The sequence below is a fragment of the Coniophora puteana genome, assembly GCF_000271625.1.
Source record: "Coniophora puteana RWD-64-598 SS2 unplaced genomic scaffold CONPUscaffold_10, whole genome shotgun sequence".
NCBI lineage: Eukaryota > Fungi > Basidiomycota > Agaricomycetes > Boletales > Coniophoraceae > Coniophora > Coniophora puteana.
Genome location: NW_006913062.1, coordinates 219,212 through 238,490, shown reverse-complemented (window position 1 = coordinate 238,490; position 19,279 = coordinate 219,212). Strand labels below are relative to the sequence as shown.

Here is a 19,279-nt window from a genome sequence, read left to right as displayed (position 1 = left end):
TCTGATCTGACACAGGGACCAGAAGGAATGGCTGACCTCAAGCAATGGATCTGCAATGACAGCGACGGCAAACAACCCACAGACACGCTTGGCCATGCGTGTGGCCTCATGAGCCTCCGATCCCGTGAAGTCACAAACCGATGCCTCGTCTACGAGCGATGTCTAAACACGGTGATTGCGGAACATCCTATCTACGAATACCCGTCCTTCCACTGCGGCAGTGAGGCCGCTGTCTTGGGCGAAGCGATCGCTTGTGTCTGGCGTCTCGATGCGAGCGTGGAGCACGATATGATGGTATATTCCATGGTTGGCGTCTGCAACCTTGCAGATGCGGTTGTCCCATCCTATGATAAACCTTTCACCCTCATGCTCCGAGAGCTTTTTCAGGCAGCTAACGTCATTGGAGACTATTCATGGATGACATGGAGTGCGGAGGTTGATCAGGCGAAGTGCCAAGGTGGGATGGACCTCGTGCCCACTCCAGAGGGGTCAGAGCCTGTCCATCTATCAGCATCACAGCTTGGTCGAGTATGTCCATCGCATCGCCTGTTCTGCGTTTTGAGGGTGCGGACGGCGGTATCCTACTCCCCTATCGGTCAACAGGGGTCATCCGATTCCATTCATCTCCCAATTCCATCTATGACACGGTCACTCAGCTTCGTAAACTCGAACATATAGCAGAAGAGATTTGGGACTTGCTCTTTGGCCTACGGGTGGGACTCATGGCAGATATCCTCAAGTCCGTGAGCAAGGACGGAATCGCGGAATCCGCGTTACGACTAACGTTGCTCCTGATCAATGGCGAAGCCCCTCGCAATAGCAGGATGTCCGATATGGCAGGTGACCGTCCGTACATGAAAGGCATATCATTCACGAACTACTCGCTCATGGCCACTGATAGCTGGTCCTGGAGTGTAGTAGAGCATCTAATTGTTCTGTCGTCACAGGGAGGCACCGTTGTTATCCCCATTGGCCCTATTGGCATCGGGACGCTACCTCTTTGGACGGCGAAATAACCATAGCAGACAGAATATACCTGCTGCCTGTGGAGAGAAGCGATCGAGACGAGAGTCGAGGCTTTGCGTTCATCACTAGAGCAGGCTCAGGGGGCAAGTTCAAGGTCCGTGCGACAGCAATAATGTCCCGAATACCTCATGCAGGAGGAGGACTCAAGTGGCAGCTGAGAAGCATAGGGTGATGCTACAGTATCTGCTGCAGAGCCCTAATATCGCAAGTCGCTGATGTGTAGAATACCACTTCAGTCGAGACGAACATAGCTACGAGCGCGATTTGTCTGTCTGCCGCGGAGACGACAAACTGGTAAGACTCGTGAAGAGCCCAAGAGAACCTGAGAACGTCTCAACGATGGTGTCAACCCTGGACTAGCTCACGTTAATGCAATTTCAGAAGTGTGGTGCACCACTGGTGTTTTACACGCACGGCAGAGGATATTTGATACATGCAGCAGCACTAGTACTTTACAAAAGCAAGAAACCCATATTTAGGCCCACATAGCACGGAACTTCTCCTCAAACTCTTCTAGCACCTCACAAATCAAGTCATAAACCTGCCGATCCGACGCAGAACTGCCTCCGCCAAGCGTCGCAGAGGATGCTACTCTGATTGTATCGCTCTGTTCTGTGCCCTCTGGATCAACCTGGGAATCCTCGTCCTCGTCGTCCCAGCTGTCAACAACTTTGGACGCCTTTACTTTTCGCGACTGGACAGGAGGGATGGCCACCGACGCCGGCGCCTCATCAGCCCAGTCATCTACCTCTGCGGGATCGAACCCGTCGTCGAAGTCAAGAGCATCAAAGTCAAGCTCTGAGCCGCCTGTTGCCGACTTCGTCAACAATGTAGCCAGAACACCCCGGATCGTTTTGAGGGTTAGGTCGAAGTCTTGCAGCAGGTACCAAAGATCGCCCGAGCGAATGCCGTTTGCCGTCACGAGCGCCTGCTCCTGACCGTGCTTGTAAAAGTCGAGCAGATAGGCGTTCAAAGCATGAGATCCATCCTTGCGGCCTCCTTTTTGGACCGTATGCGAGATGATGTCTCCGAAGGTCGGGATCGCGTGCTCGTTGAGGGTCACTCCACTGCGAGTAGTGCGAGCGAGTTCCTGCACACTCCCAAAAGTGTCTGCGTGCCCAGATGTGGCCACAAATGCTGACCGCGTGGTAACGCTAACTGCAGTAGCTCGGAGGGAAAGGCGGAAGGCGCATCCAACGCTCTCGGTGTTGCCCTCAAACCGACGTCTACTGAATGGCAGCTCACAGTCTTGTCCGAGCTGCTCCGAATACTGTTTAGCGTACGCCCGAGCATAGGCTGAAAACACCTGTAGGGTCTCTTCTTCGTGCGTCTCAAGGGCAGCTGCAGCTGCCTTCTCGAGCGGAGGAAGGAAGACGATTGAAGCAGATTTCTTGATGGCCTCTTGAAACTTCTCCGTCGCGGCGGCGCCCGGAAGAGGTCGTCTCCCAAAAAGATGCGCGAGGAGCGTAACGAGAGAAAGCTTCGCATCTGTGCGACTCTTCATTTTACAGATGCGGTGAATGATACCAGCGCGCAGAAGGGCGACAAGGGCAAGATTGCTTGGCTCGGTGTAGTAAAGTTGACCGGCAATTCCGAACAAGTCGAGGGGGCGTCCCGTGGAATCAAGCAAGCTTCCTCGTCGGAGATAATCAATACTGAAGCGGAGGTGATGCAGAAGTTGGTTTCCACCCTCGCCAGTCATTGTTTCAGAACTTGATGCGAACGCGATGCGCGGAAGACGGAACAGACGCTGGATGGCATGGACGGCGGTAGGCGCGTGACCAGAGCCCTCGAGAAGATTGAAGAGCCTTAGAACCAAAGTTGAGGTAATGGGGAAGTGCGCAGCTAAGGATGGGATGCGAGAAAGGATGAGCCGTTTGACTCGGTCCAGCGAGAGGCCGTAGAAGGCGACTTTGCCGAGAAGATCATACCCACGTCGACCGGCGCGTCCAGCACATTGGCGGTACTGATATCCGGGTGAGCACTGAGCTTACAGACGATATTATACGGCTTACCATGAGGGCAGTTAAGAAAGGTGAATCGCCGCAGAAGACACTAGTCTTTGTCGGAGCGTTGATCCCGAGCGCCAAAGTGCCTAGCCAATGGTCAGTTCGACGGATCAGTGAATTTCAGACTCGGGCCTACCAGTCGCGAACATGACGCGAACGAAGCCTTTGCGGTACAACGCTTCGACCAAACTTCGATAATGCTTGTTCATGCCAGCATGATGAACAGCTACGCCACGCAACAAGCACGCTATTGCCCACTGGGGAACAGAGTTCCGACGCGTCAGCTCTTTGATGTCGTCGCGTAAGTCATCCATCGAGTACGACGAGTGCCCAGCAAGAGAGAACTGCCGAAGCGGGTCGCTGGGGTTGAACTTCTTCTTCCAATCGTCGGCAAACCCATCGCTCGCTTCGCTCACGTCCTCAACGGCAACTCGCTTTGTCTTATTCCTCGCGGCGGCACGCTCGCGATCCTTAGCCCCAGCGCGCCACGCCTCCCATTCTGCCATTTTCTTGATCCAACCTGGGTCTACCTCCCGGAACTTGAGCTCCTTATCGGCTAAGAACTTGACCAGACGTTTGGCCAAGTTAACACAGCCGCCTCGCTCAAAGTTGAAGAACACTGCAGGCTGGGTGGATGTAAGTAATGATACACCAGAATCGTGTGTCTCATACGCACCAAGTCATTTTGCGCGTGAAGATCTGCTACGAAATAAGGAAGATTTTCGATAAGAGCCTCGGATTTAGGCTGCTTGTTCAACAGCTTCCTGTCCATCGCAGCGAGTTGATCATCGTCAAGATGCTTGATAACGGCCTGCAACGGAGAGACAGCGTCGCGAGGATCCGACATGGACACGAGTGATACCACAACGTCCTTCAACGACTGCTCATAGCAAATGACGTCTTTTTGCTGGAGGAAGGCTTTGCCTGCGAAGAACACCTCCGGTCGGAGTTGCTCCAATGTCTCCTTAGACACGTCTGAACAGCCCTGCAACGCGCGATAAAGAGTGAGGGTGTCCCGAGCCTCCAACGCGAGGTCTGAAGGAATAGAACGAGAACCGAAATCGAGCGCAGAGATCGGATGCAGAAAGCGCATTCGCTCCGTAGACTCGTGTTCATCGAGCGAGGTGAATGACACCTTCTTCGTACCGTGCAAGTTATAGAAGAACTTGCGTAGATGCGAGTAACGGTGAGGGTGGTAAACGAATTTGTGTTCAAATCCTCCTGCGTGCTGGACGGACTCAAGCCAAGCGTTAAACCTCTCGGGTTCGCCAATGGTTGCTGAAAGCCCGCTAGGAGCAGTCAGTGTCCGAATTTTGCACAAAAACTATATTCACGTACATGATTGGGCAAGGTGCTAAGAGCAGAATCTGCTCCCAGACCGAGCCACCCTCTTGCTGGCCTATGGTATGAATCTCGTCCATGATTATCCTGTCGTACAACATCAGCGACACCGGTAGACGCTCAATGCCGGAAATAAATACTAACCGCTTGAGCCTCGGCGTCCAGACCCTTGCGAGCGCGGGCGCGAGGAGCATGATTGCGAGGACGTCCGGAACTGTGATCAAGATCTGACAGTTCTGCGGATCATGGACACGGTAGTCTCGCGTATGTATTGCCCAACAGCTTCCTGCGGAAGCGTTAGCTGCGACTAGCCAGTGAGATAAGACTGCGCTTACGGCTATCCATTGTCTTGCTGAACCGTGCATATACCTCAGCGGCGATTTGAGACACAAGTGCCTTTGTAGGCGCAACGTAAACCAAGATCCCGTCATCCGACTCGCGCAGGGCGCGCTCCATAGCGTAGTAAGAGATGAATGTCTTTCCTGCAGATGTGGGCGCTGCATTGGAGGTAATCAATCGATCATATAATTGGAGTAAAAGCGGGCGAAATACTTACCAACGACGAGCAACGACTTGTCCTCGTCAATTGCATCTAACACCTCCCTCTGCCAAGCATCCGGCTGGAACGTGACTCGTCTATCGGGCTGGCTGTCCATGCTTCGGTCCATATACTCACCAAAGACGCGCAGCTGCCAGACGACGGCATCCTCCCGTACCGACATGAAGTCGTGCTCCGGTCTGCCCGTCCTACTGCTGACAAGCTTGACGAACTTGAAGCCCAGCACCCGTTTTCCTTTCTCTTTCTCGTCCTCCCCGATATCAACCGCTGGAACGAGTGCGTCCTTGAGACCACTGAGACCGAGCGCGCCCAGAGATGCACTGACGGCGTCGCGGACGTCCGGTGCTGAGCATCCCGTCGCCCGCAGGTCTTTCAATAGGCGGACGATTGTTACGGAATACGTATCCCGCGTGGTCGCGCTGTCTCGCGCAGGATTATCGATCCACTGCAAGAAGAGCAAGTGCAACTCGTACACCGTGAACCGCGTGCGCGTCATGGGGTCCTGGAGACGCAAGCTTCGCTCCTTGTCGCGCAGGTACTGAAGGCGCTTCTCTGGCGAGGTGGTCGGTGCCGACGACTCGCTCTCGCGTATGACCCCGTCGAGCCATTTCGTGGATTCCGAGGTGGCCTCTGACGCCTTCTTGGCTAGGTTATCAGCCCGAATCTTGTCCGCCTTTGACATCGTCGCCTTCCTCGAACCGCCTTTCTGCTTTTCCTTGGCAACTTGGGACGTCGAAGAAGCAGACTTGGGCGCTGGCGCCTGTTTCGGGCGCTTCGAGGTGCCTACAGGTGGGATCGTGATCTGTTGGAGCGCGTATCCCTGAGCACCGGTAAGCGTTCCCGCCTGTTTCTGGAGCTGCCGCATGAAGATCTGATCCCCGCGGAGCTGTCGTTTCCGCGCCCATCCCTCGAGACGAGGTGCCTGCTCACCACCTAGGTGTTTTGGGAGAAGTGCTCGCCGATGGGCGTGCCAGTGATGGGTGTCGGAAAAGACAGTGCCACCGGAGTAATGAGGTGAGGAGGAATACATGTCCTCAACATCTATATTAGAGGTGGACACGTGAACTGCTGCGAGCTCAGAGTCGAAAACGTCGTTGCTGAACGGGAGTAAGTCGAGGGGCTCAGGATCAGGATCAAGTCTTCCAGGCTGCTGCGACAGAAAGCGTAAAGGGCGGAGGCGAGAAAAGTCTGGTTGACCACAGTCGAGCGACGAGAACACGTTTCGTACCAAAGTTGATGCAGTAGGACCAAAGTCATCGTCAATGGAAGAGTCACCTCGTTCAACGAGGAATCCGAGAACAGAGACAAACACACGGCCGTCGATGTCGAGACTGGTTTTCGTGCGTGAGACGACTGCCTCCAACACGACAAACATAGTCGTATAGAACTGCAGAATGGTCTTCTGCGTCTCTACTGGGAAGGGTTGATCCCGAACAGCCCTCTCGAAGACCGAAAGGTCGCTGGTGACGCCGCAGTGAAGGAAAAAAGCGTATAGCAGCTCTACACTGGCCGAGTCTCTTGAGATATCAAGGTACATGCGGGCTGCATTCTGAAGCATCGGCTGTAATGATTGTGCGGGGGTATAGCCCTTCAGCAGATGCTGAGCGGGATACTTAAGAGCGGCTGAAGTTAGCGCCGCCCATGCGGATTTATGAGCGATATTGATTTCCTTGGGCCAACGTTCAGTTCCTCGGGCTTCATATACGAAGGATATGATCTAAAACGACAGGTGAACATGGTTACATGGTAACGCGAAAATGGGACCAATCACCTTTGAGTCCCGGAATTCGCAGCCTTTCAGCAGCGCGAATGAGATCCCGTTCGAGAGAAGCTCAGCCAGAACTTTGCGTTGGACCAAGACCCATCGTGCGTTCCAAGCGTCATCACTCATGGGCAGGCCGCCGTCGTTGATCATGACGAACATCGGCTAGGGTAGGGGATGAGTCAATGTATGCGCTAAGTAACGGTGGTTGGGGATGTACCTTGGCCAGCGATTGATACTCTTTCCATTTAGCGTCCCGAATGTTCTCAAAACAATGGACGGTGGTATCTTGAAGCTGACGTAGATGGTTGATCAGAAGCTGTCGAGCGAGGGCGCGTGAAGCGACCTCCTGATCAGGTGCTCCAGAGTGGATGGAAAGGTGCTTGTGGTCTATCAGAGGGGATCAGGATTAGCGACTACCCGAAACTAAGCTATAACATGAGCATTCACCCTTCCAAAACACGATGTCGAAGACGGCACCGCGCTTTTTGAAATCGTTGATGAGGCGCTCGATAGAGTAGATTGCATGCAAAAGCTGGAAGCTCGTGGGGTCTGGCCGCATATCAGAACAGCACTCGCCGCGAAAGAGATGAAACATACCATCAACTTTTGCCAGTGCGAGGAGAGGGTCGTCAAGCACGATCTGCACGATGGAGTCCCCTGTTGAACAGCGGACAATTAAGCTGGTTTCTCGCTTGATCGCATCGAACACTCACCATCGATAACAAACGGTTCTGTGCCTGCGTAGTCGCCTAGCAGGTCCATCCATCGAGCACGCCTGCTTGCTTGACTGAACCACTCTACATCCAGCCACTCCAAAGCCTCTTGGGGTGTGCTGGCTGTACAAGCCTCAGTCTCCACTTTCAAGCGCGCCGTGTCGTAGTCGTCCAAATCCATCGCAGCCTGTTGGGGAAGGAGAGGTGGAAGGAGAAACAATGAGAGACCGCCTCATGGCAACATCGCCCAAGTATAGGTAAATAAGCGCCTGCAAGATGCCGAATGCCGGATTTACGTATTTCGCAGAACGTGGCCTCCGAAACGATGACCCAGTACCGACTTGAGCTTACTTCATCTGCCAAACGCCTCATGTATCCAATCGAGACGACTGTTGACCTGCCGAACTAGTTGAATTCTCATTGCGCCGTCTTCTCGTGGGATGCAGATCGGTGATTCAGCCTCACTTGGTTAAAAGGATAGACAACGTTGGATAGATGAGGACCCACGTAAGTGGAGGAAGAAGGAAGGCTCGACACGATCGTCGATGACGGGACGTGCCAAACGCCCCGGCGCGAACGTCGGGAATAACCGGTCACGGCTGCCTAACTGACCATCATCGCGTTGACGTCGAGTCGTCGACGGCCGACGTTCTTCCCTCATCCGGTTAAACCTCTCATCCCGAGAAACCAAGTCATTGAATCATGCAATACCAGTGAGCTTCCATGACATGATAACATACCGACCTTTGTAACGAACAGTGGTGACCTCTTGCGGGAGACCTTGACCATTAAGGAACTCGTCCGCTCTCTCTCGGAGATGAGGTCAAGCTCGTACAGAAGGAGCTCCCCTTCTAACCAGTCGTTCGTGATCAAGCTAGAAGAGCTGACCACAATCTACCCCGAATCCACCCCAACCCTCGAGAGTTGGTGGGCGCGTGCCAACCGCTTCACGGCCCGCACGGCCCGCAGTTCCGATTGTCGGCCGGCTATAAAGGTTGGGCATGAGATGGGCTGAACACACCAGACTTCGCGATACGAACTTATCTCTGCGTCTATACAGCCATGCCCGGACCTAACTTCAAGCTCAACAATGGATCGGTTATCCCTGGGATTGGACTGGGTGAGCATTCCCGTCGATGTACTCACAGATACAGTCGTGCTGATCAGGGGCTACTCCATCGCAGGAACGTGGAAATCGGGACCCAACGAGGTTGCTCGCGCTGTCGAGGAGGCGCTAAAGGCGGGATATAGACATATCGATTGCGCTTGGTGAGTCGTCCACCGTCTGTCAATAGATGATCTGCTGACATATGCTAGGTCATACGGTAACGAGAAAGAGGTCGGAGCGGGCCTCCGTGCGTCAGGTGTTCCCAGGGAGGAGGTGTTCGTGCGTATGCTGCTGGATATCAAAAGCTCGGCTCAACCTAATCCCCGATACCACCACCAGATCACGAGCAATCTCTGGTGCACGTATCACAGCCGCGTCGAGGAGTGCCTTGACGAGACTCTCGCCAACCTCGGCACGGATTATGTTGACCGTAAGTATTACCATTGCTTTGTCGCATCCAGAGTCTTGAACCTGAACAACGACGGCTATGCAGTCTACCTCGTACACTGGCCGGTTGCTCTCAACCAAAGCGGGAATCATCCCGTCTTCCCGACACGCCCGAACGGCAACCGCGACATCGATGAGTCGCGAGACATCAGGGACACATGGAAAGCCATGGAAGCCGTCTGCAAGAAAGGTATGCCTATCTGCAGCCCTCCATTAGGCATCTCATTCTCACTAACATATCCACCGAACGAACGTCTCAGGCAAAGCCAAAGCCATTGGCGCGTCCAACTTTTCCGAGAAGATACTTCAAAAGATCCTACCAACCGAGATTCCGCCGGCCGTAGACCAGCTCGAGCTCCACCTGTATAACCCTCAGCACAAGCTGATCGACTACCTCAAGTCGCAGAACATCGTTCCCCAGGCGTATTCTCCGCTTGGATCGAACTACGCCCCGCTTATGACCGACGAGACGGCTGCTGAGATCGCGAAGAAGCACGGACTCGCGACGACCGACGTGCTGCTCGGGTATCTACGTACGTATTTCCCCGTTTCGTATTCTCCACTGTTTCTGTCTCAGGCGACTACTACTGACATATCCCTTTGTGAACAGTGAAGAAGGATATTGTCGTCCTCCCCAAGTCTGTCACACCTGCTCGCATCAAGACAAACCTAGATAATACAATTACCGCTTACGAGAAGCTTACTGAAGAAGATGTCGCCGTTTTGGATGCCGTCGCCGCCAACGGCAAGCAGAAACGGTGCGTGATATTGACCGCTGCCTCCGAAAACTGTGTTCAATGGAGTTGATCGTTCGTCTTGATTACGCAGGCTTGTCACGCCTCCTTGGGGTATGTTCATCTACACCCTCGACAATTCTAAACAGCTAACGTTCACTACGCGTGTCTAGGTATTGATCTTGGCTTTGATAACTGGCCCGTTCTCACGCAAACTGCATGAGTTTCCCTCATTTTGAGCTCGGTGTGAAGACTAAGAGGAGGTATAGGCACGGTTGTGATCATAACCAAGGGCGATCAATCTAATCAACAAGTTTGTACGATATTTGGAAGATACATAACATCTAGAGCAATATTGAGGATACTATCTAGAAAGATTTAAGGGGTAGACAGCAGGAAAGGTAGAACGCTAACAACAAGCAGACTTCTGAGGTGATGTAAGGGTAACAAGTGAGAACCTGAGATGCAGTACGCGTCTACCACAACGTAACTTGGATCATCACTCGCAGATATCCCGAGTACTCGCAGAGGCCGATTCTCTCTGCAAGACGATAAAGAGGCTTAAGAAGCGAAATTCAGAGTGAATAGCTCTGTTGCGTATAATTGCCCTTCTTCGAGACTGTGCTTATGCTCACTTCGAAGACTGAGTATCATCCATGGCCCTATTACACCAACCAATATGATTTCCGATATAATGAGGTATGCTCCCTTCTGCAACGGAAGCGAGATTTAACGCCAAGTGTAGACAACAAAAGGCACACGACATACCTCGTTAGATGAGGAGGCATAAATGTTGATCATGGTTGTGCAGAATAGCGCAATAAAGCACCTAGAATGCGTCATAAACAACAGGTATAAAACCAAGCCATTGATGATAGTAGAAAAGCGGAGAATGTTCTTACACAAAGAAATACACCAAATTATCACGTACTATCACGGTGGCCAATTTATCCATCGATCGAGTAGGTGACCTCCAAAAATGCCGATCCAGGTTACTGTGAACGTGATAGAAAGCAAGGACGACCAGGACCAGCTCAAAGCCTAGAAGAAACCCATTTGCTACAGGAGATACCCAAATCCAGCCTTTGGTGAACGTTATTGTGCACACATTGAAACCTAGGTAACTTTGAGCGGCTAGAATAACGTGGGGAACCACACGTTGTTAGTCTATTCTCGAGTGAACTGATGTTATCCCACCTCCTTTTTCTACTCCGGGTTGCAGCACTAGTATCATTGAGACAAAATTGACGGCCTGGGTGATTGCAAACAGAGACGCAAGGAGATATAATATTTTTCGCGACTTCTCAAATAAAACATGAATCCTGAGAGCCATCATGCCTAAAGACGTCATTCGTCTCTGTTTATCGGGGAGGGCGTTGCTTACCTTGTAAGAAGAACATGACCACAATGAAGCTAACGTCGACGAAGCCGACTCCCAGGACATGACCTTACCACAATAAGCAGGAGTGGTCAAAAATTATGAAGTGGAATAAATACAGCTGGAGATTGGGTTTATTTAGTCGGGTACATATACATGGAGTTTTGCAAAGAAAAGAAAAAATGAGTGTCCACCTACATTGCGTAAGAGTCGTCCTGGGTGTGGGGAAGTTGATGGCCTAGATAAGTAACCCTTTCATCATATCACTAACGGTATTCTCACCTTTGTTGACAGACTGGAAAACGACGGAGCTGGAGACGACGGATGAGCCATTCGTGAGTTTAAATTAGGTACGTCAAGATGTGAATATACCTGCAACAGATCTAAGGAGAATATAGTTATTATCGCGCTCTTGCGGTCGGCATAAACCTAGTCTTACAATACGGAAATGACACCAACATAACGCATCTATGCAGCGAGTTAGTTCCCCCACCAACTAACATTAAAAGTTATCCCACAATCATGTAAGCACAAACTGTGGCGGAGAACTTTCCGGTCTAAATGGGTCAATTTGGAAAGCCGAGCCTGGGAGTGGAGGAAACTAGATCTTTACCCATATGAATTCTATCTGGACAGATGAATAATGTTCGAAGGTGGAATATGTAACAGAACCTACTTCTTGGCCTAATTGGAGCACTAAAATCACACTGATCAGCAAATCTCAGACAGAAAGAAACAAGAAAATGCGCAACGGTAGTTATAAATCGTAAACGTAAACCCAGAAGCTAGAAATTGAGTACCTCAAAAACTAGTATAGCGGAGGATTGAGCCAGATTACTTTCCTTTGAGATAATTGAATGTCTTGAAAAAAGCGACAAGCTGCGTGAGCTCTTGATCAGGTAATGCGGAAGTCATGGGGTAGAGAAAAAATCGCAGGTGAGTAACAGACTGAAGGTGGCACACTAGTACTATGATGCCCTTATATCTCATCGTTTGAGTTAAGTTCGATGCACTTCGAGGTCATGTTTCAGGCCGGCAACATGAAATATCCCATGACCTCCAAAACTTTCATCAACATCATGATAGTTATCAAAGTAGCACTGGTCAGTAGCAGTTCGAAATTTATGTATATATAGTCCGTGTAAACTCAACTTATATGAACTTCTTACATTGTCGGGTTGCCTGATAAGCTGTGCGCAGGCCCGTCAGTTGGCAGTACCGTAATATGCGGTATTGTACCTGCGGGCCCGAGCACCCTGAGCACTTGAGCATTAACCTGCGCTAACCTTGCCTGTCACCAACAGGAATTTCTAATAGATGTTCTGCCGCGTCACCGAGCCTGTGGCAGTGTCGTTATCATGTGTGCCGAATATGCTGTGGATGCTGTAAAGGGAATGATGCTGCACGATAAGTAAGTAGCCGAGGGCTCTCTAGCCAGCAGTGACAGATACTGATAACCCAAGCGCTGTCGTGCTGTGCTCTTCGAGATGAATCCATAGCTCGCCGTGAACTGGGCATCGTTGTAGGAGGCGTGAAAGGTGTGTGTGGGAATTTGACGTCAACACAACGAAGGCTCCTGACGCCGCCGAACACCGACGTGCACCGCATCCCTTGGCACAGTGCTCTCTCGGTTGCTTCCTCCCGCTGCTCTGCAATGAACGTAAACGTATAAAGCAAATCGCAGATATGCTTCCAAGCCCATCACTCTCGCGACTCATTCGCAAAACTCGTTCTCATCATGTATATCCCCTTCGTCGCCCCTAAACTCGATGCCCTCACGCGCCGTAAAGGCGGAGGTGGAGGTGGGAGTCGCGGCGGTGGGAGCTCGGGAGGCAGCAAGGGAGGCGGCTCGTCCTCCAGCGGGGGCAGCAAGGGTGGTGGCTCATCCTCCGGTAGCGGCAGCAAAGGCGGAGGATCCACCGGTTCTTCCGGGGGTGGCAGCGCTGGCAAAGGTGGCGGCGTCACTGGGTCCTCGGGTGGTTCTGGATCTCGCCCGGCACCTCCTCCCGTAACTATCAAAAGCGGTCCTGCGAGCGGACGGTCGATGTCTGTGTATGGCAACGGTGGTGGCAAGGCTGTCTCCATTCCTTCGGGGCAGATGTTCTCGGGGCGGAGCGCGGGCGGTGGGACAAGGGCACAGGTTGTTGGGACGAGGTCAGTACTCTGCGGGTTTACCGGGTTTACACAGGAGGTGCTAATACGTATGGGCCCACAGATCGTATGGAAGCGGATATCCTGGTGTATCGGGCCGCGGTGTCACCAGTCGTGGCTTTCCGTTCTGGTTCTGGCCTGTAGTATGGGGAGGTTCGCTCGGCGCAGGTGGGGATTACCTCATTGACCACGAGGTGAGCCATCACTACCTGTACAGATGTCAATGCAGGCGCTGATCGAAGACAAGTACGGAGACTCCTTCAACTCCTCCCGTATGGGCGGGCCGATGATGGAAGCCACTTTCCAATCCAACGACACGATCACCACCCTACACTTCCTCGCCGACAATAGCACCGTCACCAGCGTCATCCCCTTGATATTTTCAAACTGTTCTTCCTACCTCAACTCAAACGGCTCGTCGCAGATGCCGGTCCCATTCAACTCTAGTGACCCGTTTTCGCCGCAGCCATACCAGGTTGTGCAGTACTACCGAAGCAGCAGTGCCGTGCTCACGCTGGACGGGTATAACAACTCTGCAACGCTCAGCAGCGACGAAAATGCACCAGACACGCCTATACCTTCCTGGGTAAACGCTACGCTGATGGACTGTGTAAACCAAACGCTGGTTCAGGCCATGCCTCTTGTGGACTCTGAGAATACGGCCCCCACATACTATAATGGGGGCAGCGTCAGGTGGGATATGTCCTCGTCGCAAGGGCTGATGGGACTTGCTCTTGTTGCTTCGTGCCTCGTTTCTCTTTTTTAGACTTTTGACGAATACTTAACGCTTTAAACACTCCTTCGCGCAAAGACGCATTACTTATGAAACCAGCGATACCCTTTATGTTGCATACCCAACGCATACCCGAGCTCGTAATATTTACGCTTTCATATTGTAGCCATTCCAGCGTAGCACCGCTTAATGTAGTGAAGGCCACTTCATGTATTGATCTGAACAAGTTATGAAAAAGTTATGAAAGAGTTTGTACTTTTCAGATGATAGATGACGCGTTGTTTACGTGTGTTACTTTCTAAAGCGTTTGCCAAGCAAGTGCAAATTCTATCCCATCCACTACCCTTACCTCCTTTTTCTGCGCAACGCAAGCATCACCAACCATGCGTCCGATCTCCATCGGCTACGATGGCCTCGCAGGCGCCGACGGATCTGGTCGCTTCTCCTTCTCCCCCGCCTGCTCAGCCCTCGCATCCGTCTCCGGCCCCCTCACCGCTCGTCTCTCCGCCGAACACCCCTCACGCACGATCGTCGAAGTCCTTGTCCGCCCGCTCGCGGGCATCCCAGGCACACACGAACGCGCCATCGCGTCCATCATCCGTGGCATCGCGGAGCACGCGCTTGTCCTCACCACTCACCCGCGCGCGCTCGTCCAGATCGTCGTGCAGTCCTTGTCGCCCGCGGCGCCGCTCGTACCAAGCTTTGCCGGTGCCTCGGGTCTGGCAGCGCAGATCAATGCAGCGGGCCTCGCACTGCTCAGTGCTGGGTCGGTGCCGCTGCGTGGAGTTGTGTGTGCTGTTGCTGTTGGGAAGGGCGGTGAGGATGGGGCGATCGTTCTGGATCCGAGCGCCGAGGAGACGCAGAAGCTCAAGAGTGGTGGATGCTTCGCATTTCTCTTCTCTGTTGGACTTGCACACGCGATGCCCAGCGTGCTGGAAGGCGTACCGCCTTCGGAGCTGCTGTGGACGAACTACGGTGTGCGACCTGGTGCGGCGCTGAACGACGCGGAACTGGAAGAGGCTCGCGAGGCGGCGCGTGGTGCAGCGGAGGAGATTTGGCGGCAGGTCAAGGAGAGTGTCGAGACAATAGGGAATTCTGCAAAGCAGGGCGTGGTTACACGGAAGGTCGGCAAAGCTGTGGACCAGATGGAGGTGGAGGTATAGATGGGCGGCGGATCAAGTGGTGAGGCATTGTCGTTGGAAACAGAAAAGTCCTACGACCAGAAGCCTCACCTTTGTGGTGTGCTCCATGGGTGAGTTGCCAAACCGTATGTGACTTAGTCGCATAGCTGAACTTAAGGTTTTCCCCAGATGGGCTACACGTTGCACATATGTGTCCGCGTCTACTTCTTTCCGAGAGGACATTACCATATAGCTTGCTGGCTGCACTGAGCAGGTAATGACTAAACCTAGCTGCGCCTTCCCTCTGGTATTTTCGCACCAGAGATGCTCGCAGAGCCGCTCAATGTCATCTTGCGCCCGCTGAAGGCCAAGCAGTTGCACCGATTATTCCACTGCGTACGGTCTATAATCGACTATATAACACCGGCCCGCCGAATACATGCATGGAGCGTGGTGCTCGTCGGCTTTGAATACAGCCTATTTTGCATTCTGACGGTCGATGCGTTCTTCTCTGCGTATGCTGCTTCCAGTGGTTGCGCAATCTGTCAATTCTGTCCCCCCGAGCGTTCCTCCATCAAGCACTGACGTCCCTCATCGGTCTCTCGGGCTCCCGTGCGATGTCACTCGCCAACTTAGCAGGGATAATCTGACGGAAATGTCACAGTCTAAACATGCTGTAGACACGGTTTCACCCTGTCGTGCCTCCACATGAGCGATCCGAACTTGCTGTGTATTCTTCGGCGAGCGGCACGATATGACACGTATTATAGGTTCCATACAACCTCCGCCAGCCTGCTCTTGACCCTCTCTTGACCGCTTAAAAGCTATATTACAACAATTTTCCGCGGAATGTGTTACCTTCAAGGCAGAACACGCTTTCAACTTGTTTTCAAGCGGCGTCTCTGATGATCATGTTCTCGAATACAGGGCCAACGTCATCGTAGCTGCCGTCGGGCCGATTCAAGCGGATGTCCTTGGGCCAACAGTGGCAGTGCACCTCAGGGCTGTCTCGCTGGACATGTGAACATGTCAGCCGCATACATCCTAGGAGCGGACAAGGAAGCGGAGTCTGACAAAAGTCTAACAGGTACCGTCACTACACCACTTGAATTCTGGACATTCCACTTGGGTATGGAGGCTGTTCTCTTCTCTTCTGACTGGAACGTTCTGATGCGCCTCCCTTGTCAATACTAGGTCCAAGCTCTCCCCAGGAAAGCGACTCTGCGGCCGACAAGTCGAAGTGGACAGTATTGTTGCAAACAGGTGGGTCCAAGCATTACAAGCCGTTCGTGTGCCGGTCGTCACGCGTGATGCGCCTCCTCGTCGCTCTGAGGTAATGGAAGGGACAATTGGACACGCGCGCGAAGACCGTTGTATGTTTTCTGATCTTGAGCATGAGCGGGGACTTTTGGTCCTTCCGTGGCACTGCCCACTCAGGAACATCGTCCTTTATTGTCGCTGACATTTCTACTTGTGACGGTGGGCCATCGGCGTGTGTGGCCCATAAAGGGAGCTGGGCGTGTCAATAGCGTTTCTTGATCTTGTCCGCACATCCATTGTCCATTCACAGTCCGCCGTCATCGACTCCCCCGGAGAAGTCGAGACCAAAAAGTAGAGCTGTCCACTGACGACCATACCAGCGTCTTTAGCAGGACATTTTAACGTATAACAACCCTCCCCCTTCTCAAGTCACAACTTCACAAGCCCGTGCCGCAAGCATGTACGTCCCCCTTGTCACACCCGCCCTCCAGTACCTCGAACGGAGAAAGGGAGGTGGAGGCGGTAGCAAAGGCGGCGGTTCATCAGGTAAAGGCGGCTCCTCCGGGTCGTCAGGCAAAGGCTCATCATCCTCGTCGCCCAAAGGCTCCTCGGGCAGCACCGGAAAGGGCAGCACTGGGTCCTCGGGATCGAGCAGCGGTGGAAGAGGAAGCACGGTCCCCCTCGCGGGCAGCAACGGGGTCACAGGCAGCCGCAGCGTGTCGACGTACAATTCGGGCGGCGGGAAGCAGATTACGATTCCGTCGGGGCAGGTGTTCTCGGGACGCACGGCGGGCGGTGCGACGCGGGATCAGGTCGCCGGGACGAGGTTTGTGTTTCGGAACGTTCTACGAAGGAAACCTGTGTAGAGCTGACTCGGTTACGCGGCTGTACAGGGCGTATGGAAGCGGATACCCTGGCGTGGCCACGCGCGGTGTATATAACCGCGGCTTCCCGTTCTGGTTCTGGCCCGTTGTGTGGGGCGGTGCGTTTGGTGGGGGAGGGGCGTACCTCGTCGATCATGAGGTGGGTGCCTATTACGAATTCCACAGCAGATATTGACGAAATTCTGGGTTTTAGTACGGCGACTCGTACAACACCTCGCGTGTCGGTGGTCCCATGATGGAAGCCACTTTCGTCTCCAACAACACCAGCAGTGGCTCGCAGAGCAACGCGACCACGTTTCATCTCCTCGCCGACAACAGCACCGTCTCCGCCCTGCTCCCGCTCCTCGTGTCCAACTGCTCCTCCAACCTCCAATCCCAGGGCTCGAGCACCAACCAGACTTCCCAGACACCTGCTGCGGTGAACACCAGCTCGACCGGCGCCCCTCAGCCGTTCCAGGCTGTGCAATATTATAGAGCGAGCAGCGTCGTGCTCACCTTGGATGGGTACAACAATAGCGCGACCCTCGGCACGGACGACAGCATTGCGGGCGATGAAACGGCCGACACGCCGCTGCCTTCCGGTATCGACTTGACGCTGCTCGACTGTCTGAACCAGACGATCATTCAGGCTGCACCACTCGTGGATGCCGCGGGCGGGCTCAGGCTCGGCGGTGCGCCGAGCATGCAGGGTATGCTCGGGCTGGCCATTGCGATTTGGTGTTTGTTTGGATCATTCTTGTAAATCGTGGGCTTTGCTGGATGTGTCGCTTTCTTTGGTGCGATTCACACAAAACATGGGAGCACAACTTATTTGGCACTGGGCCTCCGAGCGATGATGACTTATACCTTTATTTCACACCACGAGGTTCACGTATTACGATTATTTTCGGTACTATTTCGCGTCGCGTTGTTTATTTTTATACTAATCGCGACAAACGACATGTTTATGGGGCTGAATATGTTCGACATATATCGTAGACACAACACCAGGGTCAGCGATAGAAATGAGGGCTTTCTTTAAAACGACAGCACACGCCTGTTAAACGTGAGTGTTCTGCTTCACCTCACAATGCAACACTAGAAGTCTTTACTAGAGAAAGAAGAGCAGGAACGTTCTTCTTCTCTAGGAAAGGCAGTCCGCGTGCAATCGAGCGAGGAGAAAATATAGAGAAATGAGGAATAATGCGTATATGTAGGATGGCCCATGCTCGCTCAGACGTCTTTGCGAGAGAAAGAAAAGCGTTTCGTTTTTCTTCTCACGTGGATGACGGCTGCGTGCATCTGAGGGGTGGTTATGGGATAAACCGAGGGGTATAAATGACCCACTTGGGTGTCTTTACGAGAAAGAGATGAATGGCACGTTCTTCTTTTCCCGCAAAGTACGTCCGCAGGGCGGATGGTAATTTTGGAGAAGAGCGTTAGCGGGATGAGTCTGTAGTCCTGTCGCGGTTGAATGTGGGTGAACCTGGTTTATAGCTGGACTTGCACAGGCCTGGGAAATGTGTATGGACAGGCCCTAAAGTTGGTAGCACCACCATACCATCAGCCTGCAGGTTTACTAGTAGAAGGGTCCTCGTACTATGATGCACATAGCGTGGGCATTTTCGGCACCTCAAAGGAGGGACGATGAGGATCTGCGTCATTTAGTCCATACGTGTATGGACATTGGTGCGACAGTGGACGAAGAATAGTCTAAAAGTGGAGACGATCGCTGACAGAAATAGTTAGAGCACAGAGCCACAACATAACCAAGTCGTCCATCGCGAATCTCCGAGAACACGATTTACAGTAGACGCTTGGTAGACGCTTGGTAGACGCTTGGTAGACGCTCAGGCTGATCCTTTCACCTGGGATAAACTTCTTTAGACCTTTCAGCGCACAGCATTCAGGTGCACGTTGCGGGGAATGAGCTGGAACGAGCAAGGCAGGCAGAGCAGATGACGCATCGAAAATGACGCTAGTGAGCGCTAAGAACGTGGATCTGTGGCCGCTCCGATGCGGCACGACGGCAGAGCCCGAGCGCTGGGAATTGAGATGTAAACCGTGGGAT

The 19,279-nt window shown here is 52.9% G+C and overlaps 4 protein-coding genes across 4 annotated transcripts; 3 read left to right on the top strand and 1 right to left on the bottom strand.

Annotated features, from left to right (window-relative positions):
• Positions 1–1,381: 1,381 nt before the first annotated feature.
• On the bottom strand, positions 1,382–7,977 carry CONPUDRAFT_107931 (P-loop containing nucleoside triphosphate hydrolase protein). The gene is made up of 13 exons (XM_007773066.1): positions 7,414–7,977; positions 7,298–7,357; positions 7,148–7,249; positions 6,918–7,087; positions 6,707–6,862; positions 4,933–6,652; positions 4,712–4,873; positions 4,521–4,662; positions 4,374–4,463; positions 3,712–4,324; positions 3,172–3,661; positions 3,042–3,121; positions 1,382–2,992 (listed from the first exon to the last, which is right to left on the bottom strand). The coding sequence occupies exons 1-13, from the start codon at positions 7,592–7,594 to the stop codon at positions 1,502–1,504; spliced, it is 5,457 nt and encodes a 1,818-aa protein (XP_007771256.1). The 5' UTR covers positions 7,595–7,977; the 3' UTR covers positions 1,382–1,501.
• A 395-nt stretch (positions 7,978–8,372) lies between these two features.
• On the top strand, positions 8,373–9,925 carry CONPUDRAFT_138574 (Aldo keto reductase; the record flags this gene model as incomplete). Its single annotated transcript, XM_007773065.1, has 9 exons — positions 8,373–8,533; positions 8,598–8,682; positions 8,731–8,800; positions 8,861–8,951; positions 9,015–9,158; positions 9,229–9,501; positions 9,579–9,726; positions 9,797–9,816; positions 9,876–9,925. The coding sequence occupies exons 1-9, from the start codon at positions 8,476–8,478 to the stop codon at positions 9,923–9,925; spliced, it is 939 nt and encodes a 312-aa protein (XP_007771255.1). The 5' UTR covers positions 8,373–8,475.
• Positions 9,926–12,693: 2,768 nt separating this feature from the next.
• CONPUDRAFT_107924 (uncharacterized protein) lies at positions 12,694–14,051 on the top strand. The gene is made up of 3 exons (XM_007773064.1): positions 12,694–13,234; positions 13,296–13,425; positions 13,461–14,051. The coding sequence occupies exons 1-3, from the start codon at positions 12,819–12,821 to the stop codon at positions 13,995–13,997; spliced, it is 1,083 nt and encodes a 360-aa protein (XP_007771254.1). The 5' UTR covers positions 12,694–12,818; the 3' UTR covers positions 13,998–14,051.
• A 299-nt stretch (positions 14,052–14,350) lies between these two features.
• On the top strand, positions 14,351–18,227 carry CONPUDRAFT_107921 (uncharacterized protein). Its single transcript, XM_007773063.1, has 8 exons — positions 14,351–15,216; positions 15,275–16,113; positions 16,173–16,214; positions 16,280–16,348; positions 16,726–16,891; positions 16,949–17,171; positions 17,239–17,368; positions 17,423–18,227. Exons 5-8 carry the CDS (start codon positions 16,804–16,806, stop codon positions 17,969–17,971), a joined length of 990 nt encoding a protein of 329 aa, XP_007771253.1. The 5' UTR covers positions 14,351–15,216; positions 15,275–16,113; positions 16,173–16,214; positions 16,280–16,348; positions 16,726–16,803; the 3' UTR covers positions 17,972–18,227.
• Positions 18,228–19,279: the final 1,052 nt, after the last annotated feature.